Genomic DNA, 24991 nt, shown 5'->3' with positions numbered 1-24991 from the left:
TGTAAATAATAAATAAAGTGTGCGCAAACGTTGTGCAGTGCAAAGTTCGTTGCTTCAGTCATTCGCTTGTTGAGTAGCAAAAAAAAAAAAAAACACCTAAAAAAATACCAAAGGCACATGGTAAATAAATGTCGAAACGTAAAAACGTGAAATGCATCTGAGCCGACAAATGCAAATGCAAATGCGCTTGTAAATGTTAATTTGACAATTCTGAATGGCCGTCGGCATTTAACGTTAGCTTGTTACCTGAAACGCGCACAGCCAGCCCTTAAGAGTCCTGCAGCCGGGTTGAGCGAAAACAAACAGCAAAAAGCAAACGTTGTCGCATCCGTTTCCGGTTCTTTGTGTGCCTGATAGTCGTATTTGATTATTGTACTTGTTCATGAATGAAATGCTGTGTGCGTCATGTCCCTGTCCCTGTCTCTGTATCTGTCTCTGTCTCTGACCGGCGGTGTCAACTGAGCGGCGCATTGTTATTATTGTTACCTACTAGACCCAGACGCAGACCCATACCCAGACCCGTCGTGGCTCTGGTCCCAGCCAAGTGCACCGTAAAGATCATTATCGCATTTTTAAATAAGCGCTTACTTGCGTTCTGGAGCAGCTCAGCTCAGCTCAGTTTTGCTCTGCTCTGTCAGGTAGATAAAACATTCGGTCAAGTTAATGCGGTTTATTGTCTCGTTGACTGATAAATCGGCCCGGTTATCGTCTCGCATAGTCTGCTATTTAAGTTTCGCACGCCGATAAATCGCACCCAGCGAGTGGGAGGCAGAGACTCCAGACAAATACAAATAGCTAGCTGCTATCGACAAAATGTGGCCCAAACTAAGGTGAGTTCATTTTATGGTAAACACACACACGGCCTTTATTTATGTGCCTTTTTATTTGAACTCTTTAAGCAGTTTGAAAATGAGGGCCATTCAATTTGCTATGTTTATTCAATAGCAGCGACATTGTTGTTGATTATATTAACCAAAATTTATATTAAACTGTCAGCCAGCTGACAACGCCCACCTGATCTGCATGTTAAATGTGCCTGTTTGCATACATTTGCCTGATCCATATACATATATATCTATCGCGACTCTATAAAATTGTGTGTTGATTGAAAATGTTCTTAATTGCAAATTGTTGTCTAATGATGCTTTTATTCGACTTGGCCTCAGGCCTTGAATTTAGAGCTAATTATATAGCTGGCAGTTAAAAGAGGCCTTTATAATTATTGAATTAGGCAGCGCTGATTCGTATTTCGAATTTCTAGGTTTCATTTTCTATAATGTCCGCTTTGTTTGGCAGAACTTGAAGGAATTGTATTTAGCACAAATATCGAACGATAGAAACGATATGGAATATATAATATTATAATGCAATGCCAAAGGAATTACGAACAGGCAAGTTTCTCATCCGGGGAATGCGATCCCTAAGCTTCCTGCCTCAGAATTCACATGACAGCATTTAAGTTAATAAAACAATGCAAAACTAGTTTGTCTTTCAGTTATCTATATGAAAGCCTATGTAAATTATGTTCTTTTAAATTGTTTGTAATGGGAATCAATTACATTGCGATGCTTTAAAGCGCAAATAAAAAAACTCCAGCTCATTTTGAGCCTATGAACTTTGCTTCGAGGCCCAATCTATTATATTATTTGGGCACAGATGTAACAAATCAAGCTCATATTGAGCCTATGAACTCTGTTTCAGTTCGTTAAGTAATATATAATTATTGTGTTTAATAGTATTTGTCACAGCAACATGTGTCATAGACATTTGAACTCTTCCAGAGCTTATTTATAAATAAATATAATTTATGTAAAATCTGATGCGTTGCGTCATGAGGTTTTGGTTGAGCTCATGAAATGCTGCTAACTTTGTTAGACAGCCGCACTTCCGTTGCGCGGCAATTATTGCGACTGCCTGCTGTCATTTAAAAACCAAAATGCGTTAAAGTTTTCAAAAATTATAAACACACAGACATGTGTCTATGTGTGTGTGTGTGCATATTGAAGAAAATGAAAACCTAGACGAAAGACTTAAATGTAATGTGATTGCTTTCGTTGTCGTTGTCGTTGTTGTTGTTGTTGACAGCTTGAATGGCTCCAAGCGGGGCCCCGACAAGAAGTTTGTTCAACCTACGCACCTTACACACAGCCACGCACACTCACACACACACATACACACAGTCAGCTATTCAGTTTAAGCGCAATTAGCGCTTTGTCGTTGTTTTCTTTCGTTTCTCTCTGTCGAGTTTTATTCGAAAAACCTTTCCAGGTTTTCTAATTTCCTTAGTTCATAATTTTCACAGCATGCTGCCGCGCTCGCCAGTTGCACATAAACAAAGTTTTATTTTCATTTCATTTCGTACGCCCACAACGTTTCCTTTATTTTCGGACAAGAGCACAAAATAAAACAGAAATAAGCGAGGGAATAAATGTACATAATTAATGTTTATATACATTTTTTTTAGTGTGCTTTACATGTGCTCATTAGCCGCAGTTGTTGTGTTGTTCTTTTGTGTGTGTGTGTAGCTGAGCTGGCAACAAGTTCGTTGCCTAAGTCTTTTGTTTGGCCTGGCTGTGGGCGTCATTTATAAGCCGTCATTTTGCAGCAGGAAAGTCTTCACAAGAAACACACAACTGTGCTACTTGTTGGGGCTGTTGTTGTTGTGCCCGCTGCTGCTGCTGCTCCACAACAAGTTGCCAAATTTGGCAACTGGCAGCAACAACAACAGCTGCTGCCCACTTGATGTCGATAAGTATGTCGCCGCAGCAGCAATCAAATAACTGGCTGCGTTTGTGCACATATTAAGCACAACTTTTGAACGCATCGCATTTCACTGCAGCTGCATTTCAATTTGTGCTCTTTGGCTGGGCAATTTCCTTGCTAATGAACAAAGCACTGGCACATTTCTCGCAGTGCACAGCTAGAGCCATTCACTTAGCATACTCCTCCGCAGCATCCAATACTCGTACAGCCAACAACAACAACAACAACAACAAGAAGCAGCATCTACAATTTCTTGACATACAAGTTAAGCGGCTGGCATTTTGTGTGTGGGTTTTTCGGTGCTTTTCACAGACTGATGTCGCTACGTGTGGGCTAAAATACCACTGCATGTGTGTGTGTGTGTGTGTGTGTGTGTGTGTGTGCGTGTGTGTGTGTGCGTGTGTGTGTGTGTGTGGCATGTTAGCCGCATTGTCAAGCAGCCTCTTACAAACATACAATAATATTAATTTGATCCATTTTCAATTCATTTCCGCAACGCAACTTTAGACCAACTGCTCGCCGCTTGACCACGCCCACACGCAGACAGGCGCAGTTGTGCGGCTCATTTAATGCCATTTAGAGGCAAATTGAAAAAGAAGAAAAGCATGCATGTGCATCGGTTGACTTTCTTCCGTTTTTCTTGTTGGTTTTGCTTCGATTAGTTTTGAGCCGTAAAAAAAGACGCTTTATGGACGCGCTGGCATATGTGTTAAGTATATGGCGTGTTTTTTTTTGTTTTTTCGGGTCTTGACTTTCGAAATGTCGCAATTAACAGCCGATTTAGCATTATGCACGTGCGTTGGCGGCGCCGTCGTCGTCGTCGTCGTCGCGAGCGATGCGTGGGCTGTGAACTTGGGTTGGTTTTCAGTCATCAGCTAATACGCTGCCAACTGCTGAGTCTGCTGAATATGTCATGTTGTTTGGCAAGCAAAATATAGCTCAATATGTAACACATATATATATATATATATATATATATGTGTGAGATTGGCAAACTCCTGCCCAAGATTAAACGTACAAACTGAAAAGATAAATTGACATCTTTTGTTCACTTTTCATTTCTCTGGGTTTGAGCCAGCGACTTGGTGCAACGCTCAGACAGCTAAAGTATGTTTTTCTGTTTATTTAACAGCTTAGTTTATATTTGAATTATATATATATATATCTAAATTCTATCAATACTTATGACATTTCAATAATAATACTTTAGTAAAGGAAACATCTTTGACATAAATGAAAATTAAATGCAGCGCCAAGTGCAACTATCGTCTATCTATAATTCCACTTTGCCCATTCATGTTCGTCTATCTAAATATATATGTAATTATCTATATATCTATATCTATATATCTTTATTTATATCAATATTTGTAGCTGAATCTGCATTTGTATTTGTATTAGTCTCTCTTTGTGTGTCTCTAGATTTAAATGACGGGCAATATTGTCAAGCGGCTGCAAATTAGTTTACAAACTTGTTTTTTATCTGTGGCCCAACAAAAACAAACAAAAGTACAACAAAAATTATTGGTTAACATTATTTCGAGAGTGGGCCGAGAGAAACGGAAATGTGTGGGCGTCTGCTGGGGTTTTTTGTTTTTTATTTTCAGCTGCTGCTGCTGCTGCTGCTGCTGAGCTGGTCGCTGCTTTTGTGAAGTTGTTTGTTTGTTAGGCAAATTACTTTATAATTGAACACACACACACACACACACTCACGTGTATGCAGCGGCACTTGAACAATTAAAAATGCCTAATAAGTGACAGCAATTTTTCGTTTTGTTTAAGTTTCTTGGCCGCGTCTTTTGTTGGCCCAATAATAATGCCATCCAATAAACTTGGTCATTCAAATATTTCGAAATGAACACAAAACAAATGAAATACAAATGCAAACAGCAGTTGGTTAATCCCGCAAGGTAAACAGACCGTTTTCGAAATGACTTTAAGCCGGGATTTGTCTGCAGCCGCCCGCCCAAATCATTCATTTTATGGACTCTAGAACCTGGCCCGTTTCCGTTCCAGCCACAACAGAGGCAGCAGCAGCAGCAACAACAACAGCAGCAGCAACAACAACACGTAGCTTGGGTCTGTTACCTGCACAAACTGAATTTCATTTAAATTAAATTGGTTTTTTATATTCATTCACTGCAGCCCGTTGCTGCCGCTGCTGCCGTTGCTGCCGCTGCATTTTTTTTTTGGCTTAAACACATTTCATTTGTGTGTGTATTTTGTATGGCATTTGCATATGAATGCGGCCTGCGGCATTGGCAGCTACAACTAAAAGTAATTTGGCGTTTTATTTATGGGCCCGCGCGCGCCCGTAGGATGCTCATTGAAATTGCCTTTGGTACGCTTATGGTTGACGTTCACGTTAACGTTAACGTACACGTTAACTAATTAAAAAAAAAAAAAACAAAAGTGCGCTGCCCACGCTGGCCGCTTTCCTAGCTGGCACGCTGCTCGAGTTTGTTGCCTAAGTCTTTCGTTTTTTGCGAAAGCATTTCAAGCGCTGGCCGCAATTTTGCTACTTTTCTGCTTAATAGGCTTTACTTTTGACACATTTCTGTGGACGGAGCTGCTACTGAGCTCATTGCCAAAAGAAATAAATACTAGACGTGCTACTGTTTGCTGTCGATATATATATATATGTTTGTGTGTGTGTGTGTGAGTGCATTTGTGTAATTTAAGCGCTGCCTGCATTTAATTCCTGGGAATGGGCTTTTGTTTGTTTTGCCGGAGCGCAAGGACAACATCCGTTTCCGTCTTAATACGCAGCCACACAATGCGCACTCGCAGGCAAACCCTTGTAAAGGACGGACGACAATCAAATCCCTTGACGGTTTCCTGCTCCGCATACGATTTCCATTCCACACAGCAACAAGTTTGCATTGAAAACAGCAGCAACAGCTGCTGCTGCTGCGGTGGCTTTTGTTTGCCGCACGTCTGTGGTTGCAGCTACTTAAAGGCAGATACTCCCCCCCACCCCCCTCTCACTCTCTCTCTCACTCTCTGTTTGTCTTGCGTGACATTTTGACCTTTGCCTGGCCGCAACTTTTACTATTTTCACGCGTTGTGCATGAATTTCATTTGTCACACTTGCTGCGAAAATAACTGAGAAACGCATCAAAGTGCTCGCAACTGAATTATGTGTATACCCATTTACAGCACTGGGCATGCAAATAGTTACAGCTGACATTTTAATAAGATGCTATATATTAAATTTGTATATATTTATCTTCTATCGTTCTATACACATAAGTATAAGAATGTTTGCTGTATGTCAGCATACTTCTACTTCGCTTCTCTCCTCTTCTCTCCCCTGCTTCTCTCATATCATATATAATGCACATTTTGATACAACTGTTTCTATTCATGTGCACATGGCTGTCATTACGCCTGCGGCAGTTAAATTTCGTTGCGCTTTCGAGCGTATTTTGATGCTGCTTTGGCGCTCGCTCGAGCGTTAACAATGCAGCAGCATTAGCATTAGCATTAGCAGTAGCATTAGCAGCAGCCGCAGCAGCAGGTTGTTATTGAATTTAGCAAAGCCAACTCGAGCTTTGGCCTTTGGCCTTTGCTACTTGCCGCAACATGTTGCTGTCATTATTGGCAACATGTTGCCTAATTTGACTTTTTCGCTTAACAAATTTCTGGCCTCGGGTCAGCTGTGCGGTAGCAGCTGCAACAATTTGTTGCCGCATTGCCAGTGACAAGTAAAAAGTAAGCACAACTGTCGTTGACTTTTAACAGGCACTGTTTGCCCCTGAGCGCATGCCCTAGGCAAGCTTTGGCTGCTTAGCTAACTAATCAAAATAATTCTTAACAATTACTTAAAGTTGAATATGTCTTTAAATTATGTTTAAATATTTTTTAAAATTTTGGCAAATATATGTTGAACTTTCATTATATATCTAAGCACTTTGGCAGGGCATTTGCAGTTCGTGGCGCTGTCAGCGCGTGCTTCGCTTATTTAATTCGACTTTGGCTTATTGCCACACCAAAGAAGGCGAACAGCAACAACAACAATAAACGCGTTTTTAATTGTTCAGTGGCTTATCGCATGTTTTCGGCCATTTTGGGAGCGCAAATATGTTGAAAAAAAAAGACAATTTCGATATATTGTTTTTGTTGTGTGTGTGTGTGTGTGTGTGTGTTACTTGCGTGCCAATTTGGCATTAAATTATGTGAAAATCAGTTTTCGCATGCGCTCACTTTTTGGCCTGGCTAAGCAGCTGGAGACAGGCTGCGCGATTGCAGCGATTATCGCCTCTGTTTTTATTTTTTTCTTATTAATATATCTGCTTTTTTTCGTGCCCCATTGCACAGTGGGCGCTCAAATGAAGCGCAGCGGGCGGGCCAACACCTTTGTTGTTGCGCTTGCACTGCGAACAGGTTGAGATTTCGTAAATCAGCCCAATCGCAGCGAAATGAACTCATCTGTTGGCCGTAGACTGGGCCCAACTTCTAAATCAGTTTCGCTAATGATAGTCATCGAAACTTTTGACTCAAAAGTCAGCTGCGCGTGGTGTGTGGTGTCGCACACACACTTACACACACACCCAGCCTTTCAGAATTTCAACATCATTATCATATGTATCTGTATCTGTATCTGTATCTGTATCCGTATCTGTATCTCCACATCGTCAGCATCAACGCAGCATCGCAGCAAGAATGGCCACATTCAGAGCACGTCTGCAAGCAAAAAGAGCAACAAGTTCGGAGTGTTGCGGTCTGGAGTGCCCGACTGGAAGATACCCTCGACACAACGTTGAGCTAATAGCTTTCCTCTATACACACACACATAAGCATGCATCCCTTCTAGCCCTTGTTCCTCTTGATTAACTATGTTGCTTATTGTCTGATCCTTCTGAAACTTTCAGGGCTTAAAAATGGAGCACAAAGCTGTGCATGTGACAGCATGCGTAAAATTACACCTAGCTCTTTAAGTCTTTGGTTATGCTTGAAAAAAGCTGTCTCTCAAGTAGAATTTGGTTGTAATAGAAATTTTTTCCTTCACAGAATCAAAGCTTGTTCCTTCTGCCTGTTGCATAAATGTGCACAAAATCAGCATACCCTGTTCTAGCCCATTTGCACTGAGCTCCACGTATAAAAAGAGTTTCATCTGGTTCGTCAGAAAACGCTGCAATGCCGTTAACAACAACACATTTTGAGTCATTTGGCTGTGCGAGCACAAAGCAAAGAGAAAGAGGGGAACAAAATGAAAAAGAAGGTTTATTTCCGTTGACGTGCCTTTATTTCAGCCAGTTGTGAATTCATTTTTGGCCAGAGCTGCTTTTGCTTTGAGGCCAGCGCTGTTGCCGGCTTGCTGGATGGCTTTTCGCGGCGCTATGATTGCGCCTACACAAACAGCTCTGGGTGTGCTCTGAGCTTCGATTGAATAGCTAGAGTTGAGCTAGCAGCTGGATAGATGTGGCTTTGAACATATAGAGCTTAGCACTAACATGAACATGAACATGTGGCTTAACATTTACAAGGTAGTTAAACAGCAGAAGAATTGATTGTTTAGAAAAGAGGCCTTACATATTATTTTTCTAGAATTGTTTTGAGTAAGCACTTAGAAAGGGATGGCTAGACTTGAAAGTATAGAGTTTGTGCTTTGAAAGTATAGAGTTTAGCTTTAACATGAACATTATCACGGAGTTTAACACTTACAAGGTAGTTGTACAAAATAGGAATTGATTGTAAAGAAAAGAGGCTGAACATATTTATAGAATAGTTTTGAGTAAGCACTAAGAAAGTGTATTTAAACTTTTCTATAAATTAAATAGTATATATACACGCTTTTAATGCGTGGGAGACGCGACTGCTGAGAAGAATGTTAATGTGAAACTGGCTGCGGATTGGCCTGTTGGCGTCTTTGGTGTGCAGCTCTTGCGTCTCTTGATGTTGGCTTGATTAGCGAGCGTGTGCTAAAAAAGCAGAACCTGAGATCGCAAACAAGTTGGCTGCCAATGCCGTCTAGACGCCAGGCAAATGCATATGCGATTAGCACATCTCGCCTGGGCGCTGAGTCAGCAGCCAGGATCAACGAAGGCCAAGGCAGCAGGAGATCAGCTCCAGCTCAAGGGCGTGGTCGCTGCGTCTGTTGATTTTGGCCTAGACCACAATCAAATTTCAGCTGCTGTTGCTGTTGTTGTCAATGCATTTGATGCATAATTAGCTGGCCAGCGACATTGACGACCTGACCAAAACACAAGCAGCCACAGCCGCAGCAGCGACAGCGGAAATTAAACGCACTGAAACGTTTCGAACATTACATTTGGCCATTTGTTTTTGTGTTGTTCTTGTTGTTGTTGTTGTCGTTGTGGCCAGTTGGCGTGACAAAAAGGGCGTTGCAGGCAGTGCAGCTAGCCTAGCTTGTTTCCCGTCAAAACTGGCTCTCATTACAAAGTGAAGGTTAAGTTTTCCAAGCAGCAACAATTCTGGCTTTTTTCCTTAAACGCCTTTTGCCTTTTTCCGTTAACTTACTTATTGTCACAATAAGCCTTTGGCTCGACTGGCCAGCCTTGCCTGAGCGAATCTCACTCAAAACAAGGCTTCAAGTTGCATTGTAAAACTACCATAGCACCAAGCTTACCATCTGCTTGCTCTAAGATTATGCCGCGTTTTTTGCCTTAAAGTTAAAAGACAGGAAATTTACAAAATTTCAAACCTTACTAACTTCACAAGCTTGTCAAATCTGGCTTTAAGTAAAGCAAGCAACATAAAATGCCAGCTGTACAGCTTTTAACCAAGTTCTTGTGGATTAGCACACAGAATTTGGGCTAACATGAGCATTGCCATGGACATAATATTTACAAGGCACATCAAATATAGAACATTTGCGTTTTCTACTCTATCAAATGTATATTTCACATTTCTGCATAAACATTTTCAACATATAAATATTCATCAAAGAAGAAAAAAAAAATAATAATTTTTTAAGTAAAGTATATAAATTATACATAGCTTAAACAAGCAAAAGGGCAGTACACAGCTTTTCAACGCTGATGAATTGTTTTGATAGCTATAATTTAGCTACTTTTCTAGCTTTTTTTGTCTGCCTGCTGCTTTAAAGCTAGGCGACCAGCTTGCAGGAGTCGGGCGCTGAGCTGCATTTCAAAATGTTTGAGGTGAGCGGCCGCTTTGCAGAGGATGTTGCTGCCTTTTAAACAACTACGCAGCAAAGCACAACACATAATTGTTGTTGTTGTTATTGTTGTTGTTCTTTGTGATTTATTTTGACCACGTACATATGCAAAACGCATTCTAATGGAACAGCAGCAACAACAACAGCAACAACAGCTCTGGCCATGTTTGGCCATTGCGCATTGTAATTTTGTAGTTACGCTCTGATTTTTGAGTTTCATTTGTAGCTTCACCTGCTGCCGCGTATTGTGCTTATTGTTATTGTTATTGTTATTATTATTATTATTATTGTTGTTGTTGTTGTTGTTGCTGTTGTTGTAGCCGCTTGCACGCTTGCCTGCTGAGCTGCGGCGCGTTGTAGAGTAAAAAATAAAAAAAAAAAAGATGTTGCATTGTTTCGCTTTCGGTTTGTTTCCACAAAACGGAAATGCCGCTTTTGTTGAACGGAAATGCAAATGATATTGTAGACATTACCGGAGAATTGTGCGAGAATTGCTGTTGGTTTTGTATTACCCAACTGTGGCAACTAGCCACAGCCTATCAATTACAAAGTGTACGCTCATAAATGTATCTGCATCTAAAGTAGTTCAGAGAACCTTGCCAAAGTGTCTTCTAACTTGGAGACGGGCGTTGGCTGCTACAATTCATTCTGCTCTTACCTACAGCAAACTGCATTTCATTAGGCCAAAAAGCCGTAGGCTGCCCTACGCCCTTGCAGACAGGCAGCCAGGCAACCAGACAGACAGACAGCAGCAGGAGGCGTCCAGGAAGTACACAGATGCCCAAGCCCGATGTCGCCAGAGTTTGCCGAGGCGTTCAGATCAAGCTGCAGAAAGTCAAGACGCCCACGTCTAGCTGATCTTTGTTGCTGCTGCTGGGCGTGGGCGTGGGCGTGGTGCCAGAGCTAGCTGAATATATAAAACATGCTGCTGCTATAAATATGTATATCTGTGACAAAACTAGAAATTTATGCCAACTCGACGGGCGTTTCCTATCATGAAAGTTATCAGTTTTGCCAGCAACAAATAATATTATGAATACAGAATATAGCGCTGCCTATTCTAGGCTCCGGATGCTTCTCGGGAATTTTAAGTCCAATCCTGGAAGTTTCTACTTCTTTGGACTGGTGGAGCGGATATGGATGTCCATCGATAGTCGGTATCCATAAGAGATGTGAGAGGTATATCACTCCAAAATCAGACTCTATTTACCCGAGATATTTCACTTGTCAAAAACTTTAAATAGCCATATATATATCTGACCCAAAACGACCAAAAGGCAAGAGGTTACATCACGTTTTTTCTCAAAATCGAGCTCGGTTCGAAAATTAAAACTTTTTTGATGATTTCTTTTGAAATGTCTCGGGTAAATATTGTCTGATCTGAAAATATTATACCCTTATAACTTCGTATTGGCTTAAAAAAGTAATTGACCGAAAAACTTGCGGAGTTCTATAGAATCGATTGCCATCAAAGTTTCCGAAACGACAAGTCTTAGAATGCAGATTTTTGGACGCCAATCGATAGTTGGCATCCGTACGAGTAGAATAAGGTATATCATTCCGTAATGTTTTTTCCCGAGATATTTTAATTTGAAATTTGTATGAAAGACTTAAAGACTTATCTCAGCCAAATGAAGACCGTTCGTGATCGCGAAATCATACCTTATTTACCCGAGATATTTAAGTATTTCAGTTATTTAAATATCAAAGTCCCGTTTCCCAAGAGTAATATCGTTTGAGCTACTGCGGATTTTGTAGTTTTCAGCAAAATCAGCCACGCTTGCCTACGAAACAGAAGACGGTTCCTAGTTGACCCCAATATCTTTGGTCATATACCACAGATATAGTCCTGGTGAATCTAAATCCCCAAAGCACTAAGCCTTGCAGAATGCGCAAGGATATGGTCCACAATATGTATGAATGCCCCTTTTTCATGCCCTTGACCCATGACCTGATGCCCCTGAAAGTCTAATTTTTTTCAGATTTTTGAAGGACTTTTGTCCTTTTTATTGCATATTCCGAATCAGCAGGAAGAGGACTTACTTTTGGCCAAGGCAATACTCCTTAAAGCGGCCCAGTTAGGCGTTAAATAACGTTATGATTAACAATTTCTTTTGAAAATAACGTTCATTTTTGTTCGACGGTTGAGGGACTCATTTGAAATCAAATTTGAATTTAACGGCCCAATATGCCCCTTAAGGGTATGCAAAGAAAATTTTCAGTCGCTGATTTTTATTTTGTATCCACCTACTTGCTGATTCTGTTCGCCTGGTATTTCAGCTGGGATTTTTATGAAAAATGACCCGTCCAACAGCACCCAAAGGGTGCGTTTTCGGGTATGCTACACATGTCGCTACATAATCGCGCCATGATCAACGGCGGAGTTATGTCGTTTTGAAGCGACATATCTCCTTGCGGACGTATAAAGTTTTTAGAGCGGCAGAGTTATGTCGTTTTGAAGCGATTTTTATGGGCGGCCTAAAAGTATGCAGTAGAAGAGCTACTCTAATAGGATCCGCGGTTGATCATGGCGAAATTATGTCGTTTTGAAACGTCATATCTCCAGGCGGACGTAAGAAGTTTTTAGAGCGGCGGAGATTATGTCGTTTTGAAACGACATATCTCCAGGCGGACGTATGAAGTTTTTAGGGCGGCGGAGATTATGTCGTTTTGAAACGACATATCTCCAGGCGGACGTATGAAGTTTTTAGAGCGGCGGAGGTTATGTCGTTTTAAAACGACATAATTTCGCCATGATTGTGGGGACTGTATTTTCCCGAGATATTTCAATTTTTCGAAAACTTTAAATGGCCATATCTCAGTAAATTATAGCTCGATACAGAATATGCCCTTTTTTCATGCCCCTGACCCATGACCTGATGCCCCTGAAAGTCTCCATTTTTTCAGCTTTTTGACGGACTTTCGTCCTCTTTATTGTATATTCCAAATCAGCAGGACGAGGACTTACTTTTGTCCAAGCCACATCACAATAGTCCTTAAAGCGGCCTAGTAAGGTGTTAAATAACGTTAATGTTTACAACTCTTGTATAATATATATGCACAAAGTATTTTCTTAAACATTGCTGACAAATAAGAATGCCTAGAACTAATACCTGAAATGAAACTGTGCACAATTGTCAACAGTTCCAATTGTGATTGCAAATTCATTGAATTTGGAACGGGATTTCTTAAACTAAGACTTAAGTAGTTCCGCTTGAAGAGATTTGAATCATGCTGGCTTTCTAAAACGAATTGGGACTCCGTATGGGCGATAAAGTGCTCAGCTTGCAGGTGACATCCAAATTGGGCAGGTTCTGTGTGTTGCGGCAATACCGACTCCAGCCCTTCCAATATTTGAAGCCGTCGCGCTGTTGTATGGTCTTGGCGCAGGCAATATCATCCGAAATATCATCGTTGGAGAGATCTGAAAAGCATTTGAATATCAATTAAAATAGAATATAATAAATTAAGTTCTACAAGCGAAATATCTCGGAGTTATATCGCATTTGAACGACATAAGAGAAATTATGTTGCCTACCTTCACATTTCATGTTGCACAGTCCACCCCGGCGTCCCTCGGCACAGTAGTCCCTGCTGTTGATTTGGAATAGTCCATAGTTCTTGCTATTGTTCTCTTTGCTCGTCACCTTGTTCGTATCCAAGGAGCTCTCATGCTCCACCAGGCAGATCCCTAAAGAGTTTAGCATTATTATAATTTCCCAAACTTCGAAGATGGATAAAAAAATACTTACAATTGGACATGAGCGTCTTTTGGAATCTGTAGGTCTCCACCAGCACACGGGTCAGCTCGCAGCGCATATACTTCTTGGACTCCACACCCTTTGCACCCATCATCATCAGCAGGCAGAGGAGCAGCAGTGCAGCTGTCATCCGAACATTTTCACGCGACATTTCTGTCAGCAATCGCGTTGTGTTGACATTCGGTACATGAAAACAAATAAATGTTAGTGTATGTGGGCTTGCGTGTATTTAAATGTAGATTATATTCATTGGTTCCAGGAATGGGCACTCGATTTCTACCCCGCTAAATGCGCCTAATTAAATATGGGCATACATTGCTGTGTCTACACACGAATAGGTCAAAGGTTCAACAGGCTGGGCTGGGTGCATCAATATACGGACGGGAAAACTTCAAGCATGCATTTCTCGGGCATATTATGTGCGATTTTCAAAAGGGGAGCCTCGATTGCCCTTAAAATCGAGCTTCATTTAGACGGGCTATCATTCCTAAGAACATTCTTCTAGAGATTCGTCTGTTTATCATAACATAAAAGGCCATTTAGAGTTCGTAGTTTTCTGTTTTGTCTCAGACACAAATTTGTGCTAAGGTTGATAATCCAGCGGAAAGACAGCTGCCCGGCTGCCATGGCATTTATGATGTGCCATTTATTAGCACTTTGAAGCTTATTAATAAGAATAATAATCTTTTAACTCATTGTTTGAAGCACAATATCTATTGATTTAACCAGAAAGTTACCAAAAAGTCGCGGCTAAGCAAACAAAGCAGCAACAAAAGAAAACCTGTCTGTTAGCTGCGGATAATCCAGCGAGGAGATACGTTTTCTATGCGAAAGTCTTGTCATTGTGATTAAAACGAAATGTATATAGGCATACACTAAAGATGAGATAACTAGCAAAAGCAATAAAGTTTTCTACTATAAACATTTTTGCCTAAACGTTTCTCTGAATATGTCGCATAATAAAATTGTTAATGATCTGTAACTAATTTATTTATTTTATGGCACCGCCACTGGCAATAGCCCAAGATATAGCAAATCTTTCTTTTCAATCTGAAAAAGGGCGTACAAATATCGGGAATTGATAGCTCTTGGAATTAAATATATAAACTTATACTCAGGCCGGGAGTAAAAACCGGGCCTATTATGGAGAAACAACTTCCAAGAAACAAACTGATCGGGGCTAAAAAGCTGTTGCTATCTGATAAAAGATATATATTTTGGAACACTTGGAATCGTATATTTCAACTCATTTTAAGACTGTGCTATTGTGGGACTACAATCCGATCGGGCCTTAACAGCTGCTGATATTTGCAAATAGATATATACCAAGTAAAAGGTTCTAGTCGGGAGCTCCCGACTAGGGGATACCCTTAACCCTCTTCTTCCATTATCAAATGCATATATATATTCCCTTTTAGAAGCTATATGTCAAGTTTGGTGACTCTAGCTCTTATTATTTACCAAAATTGCCCAAAAAACAGGATATCGATATCGATTCTTATCAATTGCTTGGCAACAGACTAAGGTATCGATTATCGGTCTAGGTCCTATAGGTGCTGAGATCCTTGCGTTCATACATACGGACAGACGGACAGACGGACATGGTTAGATCGACTCGGCTATTGATGCTGATCAAGAATATATATACTTTATGGGGTCGGAGATGCTTCCTTCTGCCTGTTACATACATTTGGATTTTGCACAAATACAATATACCCTTATACCCATTTTGAATGGGTGCAGGGTATAAATATATATATATATATATATATATATATATATATATATATATATATATATATATATATATATATATAGAACTCTAGGAATATGGCACGACAAGCCGAATGGCTTATTAAAGCAAAACAATTGCCAAATACTTTGTATTCAATAGACGCACAATCTTTTTTTTTTTTGGCTAAAAAGCGCTGCTTGACTTAATTACGAAGCAATTACAATGTTTACCTTTGTTAATTAACTGAACACTGTGGGGCAGACGCGACGCGGCAATAAAGAAAAAAAAAAAACTAGTTTCAACACGATTCCGACTGCGGATACGAAATGCGACTGCGGATCTGTTCTTTTGTATTCGAGTATTCGAGTTTTCGAGAGGCTTTATAGTTTGAGCTGGCGCTTCGCATGTGCGGCGCTGCGGGCCCCCACACAGATACTAAATGAATATATATATAACAAACAATGCAAATAATTTAAAAGTATTCTTGCCAAAACAAAAAACTCTCATTCAATGGAAACTTGCGCTCAACGTGCCGCCTATTTATGCGGCTGCTCTCTGCGCTCTTCGCTCTCGAAATGAATAAAATACAAATTAACTGTCTCTGTACTCGCCACTAAATACGTATTAAAATAATGTAGTTGTTGTTGCGATTTAGTGATAAGCCGAGACTTATATATATGTATATATCTAAATCAGACCCTGCCCGAGCTACTTGTTTGTTGGGGAAAGCAGTTTATTTGGGCTTGGCGCATTTCGCAATTTATCTGAACACCTTCTGTATTTGCTCACACTTATCAGCAGTTGCTCAAAACTTTATCAATTGATCAAATTTGGTTATCTCAAGAAATGCTTGCGGTGAGCACGACTGCGAGATACTCTGTATAATTTACGGCTTTGCCTGACTCTCTCCAACAAACCCAACGATCACCAAGATTTATCGAACTTATTTACTCGAAAACAGTTGCCCAATCCCTCAAAATCGATAAATATCGATAAGTGTTAAAATGTAACTAGGACTAAAAGCGTTTCTTACAGTGAGTTCTCTTTTAGTTTAGTTAAAATTTTACTTTGATATCACCTAACCGGAATACCACTAAAATTAAGGGGTATATATTCATGCTTTTTAGTATGCAGACACAATTAAACAACTTCTAGAAACTAAAGCAGACTGAGTTTACCAAATTTTGCTAACTATTCAGATATTCTAGATAGAAAGCGTGACAAATTGGAAAAACTTCATATATGTAGATGCAAGCGAATATACCCTTTACCTTTAGCTTTATTTGCAAACACGGCATAGTAGGCGGAATCGGCAGAGGAATGTTTAAATAACAAATTGAAAAGCTGCATTTTGTGTTGTTTTTGTTGTTTTTTTCCCCCGTCTTACTGATAAGGGCAATTCTTGGAAAAACGTAATCTTGAAGCAATATGAACCCAATATGTCTATTATATAATTGAATGAACCAATGAATCGAGCGAAACTTAAACCTAACAGCTAGCATATATGTTTAGAACTAAGAAGCTGAACTCGGCTCCTCCAAAATGCCAGAGGCGCCATTTCGATGGGTGGAGGGGGGGGGGAGAGAGTAGAGGGGTGATCTTAGCAGCGGGAGACATCGGGCAGCGTACGGCCGCGACATTTGCTCATCCAGCCGGGCCAGGCCTGGAAGCCGTGACGATTGAAGATCTGCATGGCACAGCGCGAATCATCGGAGATTTCATCGTTCAGGAACTCTGTCGAGGAATTGGATTTTGGGCTACATTTTGGCGAAAATAAACGGGCTAAAGCTAGGGTTTACCTTCGCATTTGATGTTGCAGATGCCACCGCGACGGCCCTTGCGACACCAGTTCTTGCTGTTAATCTGTTGATGGGCTGGTTGGAGTAATCAATGGCAACAGACGCTGGCCAAATGACGTGGCACCTACCTGAAAGAGTCCGTAGCTGACGCTCTGATTGGGCAGCTGCATGGACTTCGAGGTGCTGCGACCGCTCTCCGACTCGACCAGGCAGACCCCTGCGGCAAATGGTTAGGGGTTTTAAGCATTCGACTGGCTGGACTGACAGCAACTACTTACAATTGGACAGATAGCTGCGCGGAAAGTCGTGACGCAGCAGCTCCTTGGCCAGCTGGCAGCGTGTCAGCAGCTTGGACTGCGTCGCCGACAGCGACAGCAGCAGGATCAGGCTCAGGCTCAGGACAATGGCGTTCGATTTGCTGCACCGTTCAGCCATTTGTTTAACTCTAGACTATCGATTCTTACAGATGGACCGACTGACTGACCGACTGATTGACCGACTGACTGACTGATTGATTGGTCGTTTGGGTGCCTGGACCACTTTAATCGTAAAGCGCTTCCGCAGCAACTGCCAAACTACAACTAAACACGCGTAGCGCCCGAAATCGGACCTTTTAAAGCCTCGCACGCAGTTTTATTGCTGGACAAATTGGCACACATACGACACACAACAATAACAAGATCAAACAGCTGGGCTTGGGCCTGACGAAGATTGAATACCCTTACGCAAATTCCTAAAGTGAAAATATCAAAAGGGCTCTCTTTGGCAATGAAAACTTGATCCAGTTAATGACTTTCAGTGGCACGAGCATTAAAGGAATTTATAGATAGAATTTCGAACTCTTGTCTCTCTGGGATTAACAAGACATGTTTTATAACTCCGGCTCAGCAAATATATTAAGATGCCTAGAAACCTTTTGTGGGCTCTTCGAACCGAGAAGGTGGAAAACCTATCAGTATTATTATAGGTCCTACACCTATCAATCTAACATATTTGGAATAGAGCAAGCTAAGACAAGAATTTCTTCAATTGCCTAAACTACTATTCAATTATTACTGGCTATTAGAGCTTTCAGCTAGCACTCTGCTACATTCAAGCTCTAGTCTAGGATCCGAACCGGCGACATCTCTTTTCTTGTCTAAGGAACAAGCTCACTATTTGTTATTGTTCTTATTACTGACAGTCATATTTCATACTATATGCGAGCATTAGCTTGGGATTCGAGCCAGTGACTTCTCTAATTTCTTTATCAAGACACTGGCTCACGAATTGTTTGTTTTTTTTATTACAAAAAGGCAGATTTTACGACAAAATCATAATAGTACAATACATTGAAACAATAGGATCGGATTCGAGCCAGCGACCTCTCTATTTTTTTGTTTAAGGACCTTCTTGTTGTTTTTATTACGGATAGACATATTGCATGACTAAATCATCACACTACATGTAGGAACAAGGCTAGATTCGAACCAGCGACCGCTATATTTTTTTTTGGCTAACGAACAAGCTGCCTTATGGTTGTTTTTATTACTGATAGATATATTTAGTTCAAACCTTGACGCGGATTTGAACCAGCGACCTCTCTTGTTGTTTTAATTACAAATAGATATATATTAAATGCAATAACTAGCGTAGGATTCGAACCAGCGACCTCTTTATAAATTTTATTATTATATTATTATTATTATTACTGATAGACATGTTTCATGCCACAATCAACATATCACTTCATTAGTGTAGCATTAGAACAAGTTCAATTAGCATGCGGGGGCAACGTCATCAGCAACAACAACAACAACAACAACAACAACAAAAACAACAAAAACAACAAGAACAACAATAACAACTGCAACAACAATGTCACATGAACGGTTATTGCGTTGCTTTCGCTTTCAGCTGTGGAAAGAGATGGCGTGAAAATTGGGAAATGTGTGTGTTCGGCCGTTGAATCGATGTCACGTCGCCGTAGCCTATTTGTCTATTTATGCGAGCGTTACAAAAGTATCTCAGACAATAAATCGCACGCCTTTGATTGCGTTAAGCGCTAAATTGGCAAATTGTCTTGCACAGATGCATATCTTGGAATGTATCTCTGACTATCGCCCCGTATCTGTATTTGTAGCTCGGCCTGCAGCTGTATCTGTGTAAGTTTATCTCGGGCTGTGTCTGCGCTGCTTGACCTAAAAAACCAAAACGCACAATTCCAATTCTTCCACTTATGCTCTATGCAAATGCAATTTCACAAATACATTTGTCAACAACATCAACAACAACAACAACAACAACTAAATATGAAAAAAGTTTCCATGAGCTAACGAAATTTTTCCATTTCAGCTGCCTGCTGCTGGCTCTTTCGCTGGCCACAGCCAACCAGCTGAAGGATCTGCTGGAGGATGCCACCCCCAGCAGCACCACTCCCGCCAGCAGCACCTCGTCCACAGCCACTACAGTCAGCGCCTATGTTATATCGGCTGCGGCTGTGTCCGCCTATAATGCCGTCACGCCCAAGTCCAAGTCGAAGATGGCGACGGGCAAATACTTTAACAAGAGCTCGCCCAAGAAGCGCAAGGCCGAGGAGGTCTCCTCGCTGCCGCTGCCCGTGGACACCGATGGCCTGCTCGAGTGGAAGTGCCCCAACATTTCGGGCACACGCAACGCTGAGCTCGAGTGCGGCTGCGATCTGCCCCACACGCTGCGCTGCAACATCGATCTGCATGGACTTTTGGTGAGTAGACCCCAGCCAGGGCTGATTTCCTTAGATCATAGATCATCCAGAGCTCAGAGAATACAGGAGACATTTTTCTATTGGGTGGAAAAGGGGTTTCTCGTTAGTAGACCTAACCCAGGGCAGGTTTGTTTGCAATAAAGATCATCCGATAGTCAGAGATTAAGAAAAGCTTATGTATATAGACAACTTGATTTCATTAGTAGCTTTGCGTCTTTGATGTCAGAGCTAGTAAAAATGTAATCTTAAAAGAATCTTTCTGTAAGTTTTAAGCTAATCCTTCTCAAAAGAACAAAGAATAATGCTTCCCTTGCCCCCTAGATTAGGTACAGGGCTTAAACCAATGCGACGCCTTAAGGTCTCACACAGTTAAATAAGTATTTTCATAATTAAGGTCTTAACCAACCTTAGTATAGAGCGAAGATTTTTCTTCCGAGGGAAGCAATATGTTTGATTTCCAAGTTAGATCCAGTTCCATTTTCATCAGTTGTATAATCGAGTTCTTTTCGATATTCCTTTACCCACAGCTGCTGGCGGACAGGTTACGTAGTTCGCCCTATTCCATCTCGTTGCTGGACTGCTCGCTGCGCAACGTGACCTTCCTGAGCGACGCCAAGATATTCGATGGCATCTCGCTGCACGGCCTGGTCATCTCTTCCGGCGAGATCAAGCGTGTGCACAAGTCCGCATTTCTGGGCATCAAGGGACCGCTGCAGGCCTTGGGTCTGCCGGGCAATGCGCTGCTCAGCGTGCCCTGGAATGCGCTGTCCACGCTGAGCACGCTGGAGCGCCTGGACTTGGCCAACAACAAGATCAAGGCGCTGGGCACGGCTGATTTTGTGGGCCTGAGCAATCTGGTGTATCTGGAGCTGAGCAGCAATCAGATCTCGAGCATATCGCAGCGTACCTTCAGCAGCCTGCGCAAGCTGGAGGTGCTCAAGCTGGGCGGCAATCGGCTGGGCGACTATGCGCAGAGCCTGAAGGCGCTGAGCCAGTGCCTGAGCCTGCGCCAGCTGGATCTGACGGCCAACAATCTGAATGGTCCGCTCAGCGAACAGACGCTGCCGGGCCTGCGCAACCTCGAGAATCTGAATCTCAATCGGAACATGATCAAGAGCATACAGAACAAGGCGCTGGCAAACTTTTCGCGCCTGGTTAGCCTCTCGCTGCGCCACAATCAGATCGATGTGCTGCAGGATCACGCCTTCTATGGCCTCGGCGCCCTGGACAGTCTGGATCTTAGTTACAATGGCATTGTGGCTATCTCCAGCGCCTCGCTGCAGCATCTCACGCGCCTCACGATGCTCGATCTGACGCACAACTTTCTGCGCGCACTCACCTCGGATCTGATTGCGCCGCTGCCCTCGCTGCGTGAGCTGCGTCTGGCCGGCAATGACATCTCCATTGTGGCACGGAATGCCATGGACCGGGCACAGGAGCTGCAGAGCCTGCAGATGCAGGATAATCCGTTGTCCTGTGACTGCAGCATACGACCCTTTGCCGAATGGCTGCAGGTCTCCAAGCTGTCGTCCAGCCTGAGCGCGTCTTGCGTGACGCCGCCGCGTCTGGAAGGCGCCCCGCTGCTGCAGGTGCCCGTCGAGACGCTCACTTGCGACATGGACAATGTGGAGAAGGACAATGCCAATATAATGGAGCATCTGGAAACGCTGGCCAAGCCCAATCAAACCTCAGCCCACGTCAAGGACTTGTCGGAGGAGGTATACTATCCCAGCAGCTCTCTCTCTCTAATGGAAATTCAAATTTAATCCCATTTTTCGCACCATAGATTATTCTGCACGAACTGCACTACTCTGCGGATTATGGCCTTATATTGACCTGGCTGCTAAATCTCAGTAAGAAGGATTACATGTGCGATGCCATATTCGTGTACAAGGAGGAAAACATCAATGAGATACTCATAGACAATTCACCCGTAAGTAAATGGAACTAGAGTTCAAACGCGTTTTAAATATTGGAACAATTATTTCGATCGAGCGAGCTTCAAACTCGAATCGCTTCGAACATGTTGTTACAACCAGCTGCTCGAACTTCGTTTTTATGAATCGTTCGAGTCTGTCGTTCTAATCAATTGAGTAAGCGAGTTTGATGTACATGAATTAACCAACCCAGGACTCTAATGCGAACTTTGATCTAATCGAAAATCAATTCTCTCTATCCGTAGATCCACTGTGAGAGCAAGGTCGTCAATGGTCAGAACACTGTGAGCGTCATAGTGCCCGATAGCTCATCCCTGGACATAGGCGAGAGGTGTGTGACATACTTTGAATATATATCCCCACACGTTTCTTATAATTCGCTTTGCTTTGCAGCTACCGCTTCTGCCTGGTCATGGTGCAGGAGCAGAATCCAAAGGCAGAGCTTAACATTGGCTGCTCGAACATAACCCAGCTGCAGCTGAGCAGTCCCGGCGCATTGCCCGTGCTGCGCCAGTATCAGCGTCGTCCGTACTACACGCCGCATGAGCTGGAGTCGGAGCATTTGGCGTCTGGCGAGGATTATCCATTGAATAAGCGACAATTCAACAGCATTGCGGGCAGCCAGCAGAAAATGCATCCGCAGCAGCCGGCTTCCGTGCCGCCGTCGCCAACGCTGATGCACAGCTACAATGTCATCGATTCGCTGAACAAGAGTTTTCTGCCCGGTTTGGGTCTGGGCATCCTGGTCACTTCCGTGGTCGTCTTGATTTGGGGCGCCACACGCATACGTCAGAGCGTGGCCGTCAGCGCCGGCGCCGGCGATGTTAGTCTCAGCAGCAGCAACAGCAACAGCATGCAGCACCACAACAACAACAACAACAACAACCACAGCAGCGGCAACAGCAGCAGACCGGGCACGCCCACAGCGACCACCTGCTATGCCGCCTCGGATCACATAGCTCGGATGGCGGATGCCGAGAACGGGACGCGTTACCTCAAACTGCAGGCAACGACGAGCCTGTAAAGGGCGACCCGCACTCAGCCAATCAACCAATCGCTGGAATCTTGTGATAGTACAAGCACTTGTACCCGATATACCCTAAGACATATGTAGAGTAGTTGCTTATAAGGACGAGCCGCTGTTAGGGCTCCTGCACTAATCCAAATACTTGGCCTAACACTAACCAAACTGTGCCATAAACTAACCCACACAAGCAAGTCTCTCTCCTCAAGCTATTATTGCACATTTACTATAAAATTCTAAGAGGAATTATCTATATATATTTCCCTCTCCATACTTAACTTTATGCCCTTGCAGATAGTTTATGTATTCTTGATCTGGAATAAAATGTCTGCAAGGGTATTTGGAATTCGGCACTCCGCAGCGAACTATTCTCCCTTGCTGTATACTAATCGTAACAAGTTTGTTAGAAGTAGAATTAAATATTTACGACGCCTCTGTCCCTAATGTTAGCCTCTAGCCCTAAGAAATTGTAAGTCATGACCCTAGGCATAAGGCTTTAATAATTTATTAACCACATACCAAGCACACACAAAATAAATTATAAGTAAGCAACAGGATAAATAAATGTTGAAAGTACCAGAATAATCAAAATAAACACACACAATGCAGTCCATACAAATTGTTTTTAAATGCTTCTGTGGGCGGAGTTCGATAGCGGTGCATAAAACAACAAGTAAGACGTTCTAGTCGGGAGCTCCCGACTAGGGGATACCCTGAACCCTCTTCTTCCAACATCAAATGCAAATATATATACTATTCTAGAAGCTACATGTCAAGTTTGGTGATTCTAGCTCTTATTATTTACAAAGATTGCCCAAAAACAGGATATCGATATCGATTTTTATCGATAACTTGGAAACGGAGTAAGTTATCGATTATCGGAAACAAACTCGATCTGCGCAGGCACTAGGAGCACATACGTTATTCATTTCAAGTCTCTAGCTCTTATAGGTTCTGAGATCCATGAGATACGGACAGACGCACAGACGGACGGACACAGATGGACATTATACCCATTTTTAATGGGTCCAGGGTATAAAAACAAAAAATCGAAACATTCATAAGGTCAGCCATTTGGTATTGTACTATTTATATACAAATATAGTATGTGAACGCATAATGTTAAGTGGGATATTAACATGCATATGACGTCACAGCACGCCCAGCTTTCAGCTGAATTAAACAATTAGACATGCAATGAGTTCATAGCCGGAGCTCCCAAAGGATTTGGGTACACGCCGGAAAATTAGCGTAAGAAAGCAAACATGATAATCGGGATTCAAGGAGGAGCGTTTCAGTCTAGTTGGCACTGTTTATTGGCTGTCGCTCGCCAAGAAATCAAAGTTGGCTCAGCGCTGCTCAAACATTGTTATACCCTGTACTCATTGAAAGTGCGGTACATAGCTATGTGCGTGCGTTTGCCATGCCTTACTCAGATCAAGTTTATTTCAAGTTATAGATAAAAACTCCCCCAATAAATGTCGATTAACAATATAGATTCCTGGAGCATAGCTCAGAGAATAGAAAAATTATAGACATAATCGGTATGCCGATTCTCTGCGCACACTCTTTACAATTTTGACATTAAAATGAATTTATAGAAGTATAAAATATTATATGAAATCACAAGATTTATAACAAGAAAGAAGGGTTCGGCACGCCGAAGTTTTAATAACCGAATCTTTTCATAATGCTCACAATGCTTTGCTCGTATCTAAGAAGCACAAGGAAATAGTTAATGCCGAGTATGGTTAAGATATTTCGATAAACAACAAGTTTTTCATACAAGAAACTAATTTGCGACCGAACGCTCCTATGGCAGCTATATTGTATAGTGATTCGATGTAAAAAAGATTTTGCATACATGTAGAGAGCATAGTAAAACTTATAAATCTCGAGTTGAGTCAAGATATCTTGATAAACAAATAAGTTGTTCATACAAGAACCTACTTTTTGACCGATTGTTTCAATGGCAGCTATATGATATAGTGGTCTGATATATGTAAAATTTTATGACGAAAACTGAGACTAGTTCGCAGACAGACTATATCGACTCGGCTGTTGATACCGATCAAGAATATATATATATATATACTTAATGGG

The 24991-nt window shown here is 42.0% G+C and overlaps 3 protein-coding genes across 3 annotated transcripts; 1 reads left to right on the top strand and 2 right to left on the bottom strand.

Moving 5' to 3' along the window:
* The first annotated feature begins 369 nt into the window (after positions 1-369).
* On the top strand, positions 370-23431 carry LOC115762219 (slit homolog 3 protein). The gene is made up of 6 exons (XM_030704353.1): positions 370-830; positions 19537-19927; positions 20455-21645; positions 21714-21860; positions 22110-22195; positions 22258-23431. The coding sequence occupies exons 1-6, from the start codon at positions 814-816 to the stop codon at positions 22886-22888; spliced, it is 2463 nt and encodes an 820-aa protein (XP_030560213.1). The 5' UTR covers positions 370-813; the 3' UTR covers positions 22889-23431.
* On the bottom strand, positions 12806-15867 carry LOC115762220 (lysozyme). Its single transcript, XM_030704354.1, has 4 exons — positions 15634-15867; positions 13660-13821; positions 13446-13598; positions 12806-13331 (listed from the first exon to the last, which is right to left on the bottom strand). The coding sequence occupies exons 2-4, from the start codon at positions 13817-13819 to the stop codon at positions 13150-13152; spliced, it is 495 nt and encodes a 164-aa protein (XP_030560214.1). The 5' UTR covers positions 13820-13821; positions 15634-15867; the 3' UTR covers positions 12806-13149.
* LOC115762222 (lysozyme) lies at positions 16654-18512 on the bottom strand. Its single transcript, XM_030704356.1, has 4 exons — positions 17481-18512; positions 17331-17419; positions 17203-17266; positions 16654-17137 (listed from the first exon to the last, which is right to left on the bottom strand). The coding sequence occupies exons 1-4, from the start codon at positions 17635-17637 to the stop codon at positions 17004-17006; spliced, it is 444 nt and encodes a 147-aa protein (XP_030560216.1). The 5' UTR covers positions 17638-18512; the 3' UTR covers positions 16654-17003.
* Positions 23432-24991: the final 1560 nt, after the last annotated feature.

This window comes from Drosophila novamexicana, unplaced genomic scaffold, assembly GCF_003285875.2.
Source record: "Drosophila novamexicana strain 15010-1031.04,08,12 unplaced genomic scaffold, DnovRS2.1 tig00000564-arrow-pilon, whole genome shotgun sequence".
NCBI lineage: Eukaryota > Metazoa > Arthropoda > Insecta > Diptera > Drosophilidae > Drosophila > Drosophila novamexicana.
Note: the sequence above shows the minus strand (reverse complement) of the source record. Positions and strands in the feature narration are given on the sequence as shown.

Coding starts and splice junctions, on each gene's coding strand:
- LOC115762219 (XM_030704353.1), top strand. Junction 21,646..21,713: donor TCAAGGACTTGTCGGAGGAG/GTATACTATCCC, acceptor TTCGCACCATAG/ATTATTCTGCACGAACTGCA. Junction 22,196..22,257: donor TCCCTGGACATAGGCGAGAG/GTGTGTGACATA, acceptor TTTGCTTTGCAG/CTACCGCTTCTGCCTGGTCA.
- LOC115762220 (XM_030704354.1), bottom strand. CDS start 13,819: ATGTCGCGTGAAAATGTTCGGATGACAGCTGCACTGCTGCTCCTCTGC. Junction 13,599..13,659: donor AAAGACGCTCATGTCCAATT/GTAAGTATTTTT, acceptor TAAACTCTTTAG/GGATCTGCCTGGTGGAGCAT. Junction 13,332..13,445: donor GTGCAACATGAAATGTGAAG/GTAGGCAACATA, acceptor AATGCTTTTCAG/ATCTCTCCAACGATGATATT.
- LOC115762222 (XM_030704356.1), bottom strand. CDS start 17,637: ATGGCTGAACGGTGCAGCAAATCGAACGCCATTGTCCTGAGCCTGAGC. Junction 17,420..17,480: donor GCGCAGCTATCTGTCCAATT/GTAAGTAGTTGC, acceptor CATTTGCCGCAG/GGGTCTGCCTGGTCGAGTCG. Junction 17,138..17,202: donor CTGCAACATCAAATGCGAAG/GTAAACCCTAGC, acceptor ATTCCTCGACAG/AGTTCCTGAACGATGAAATC.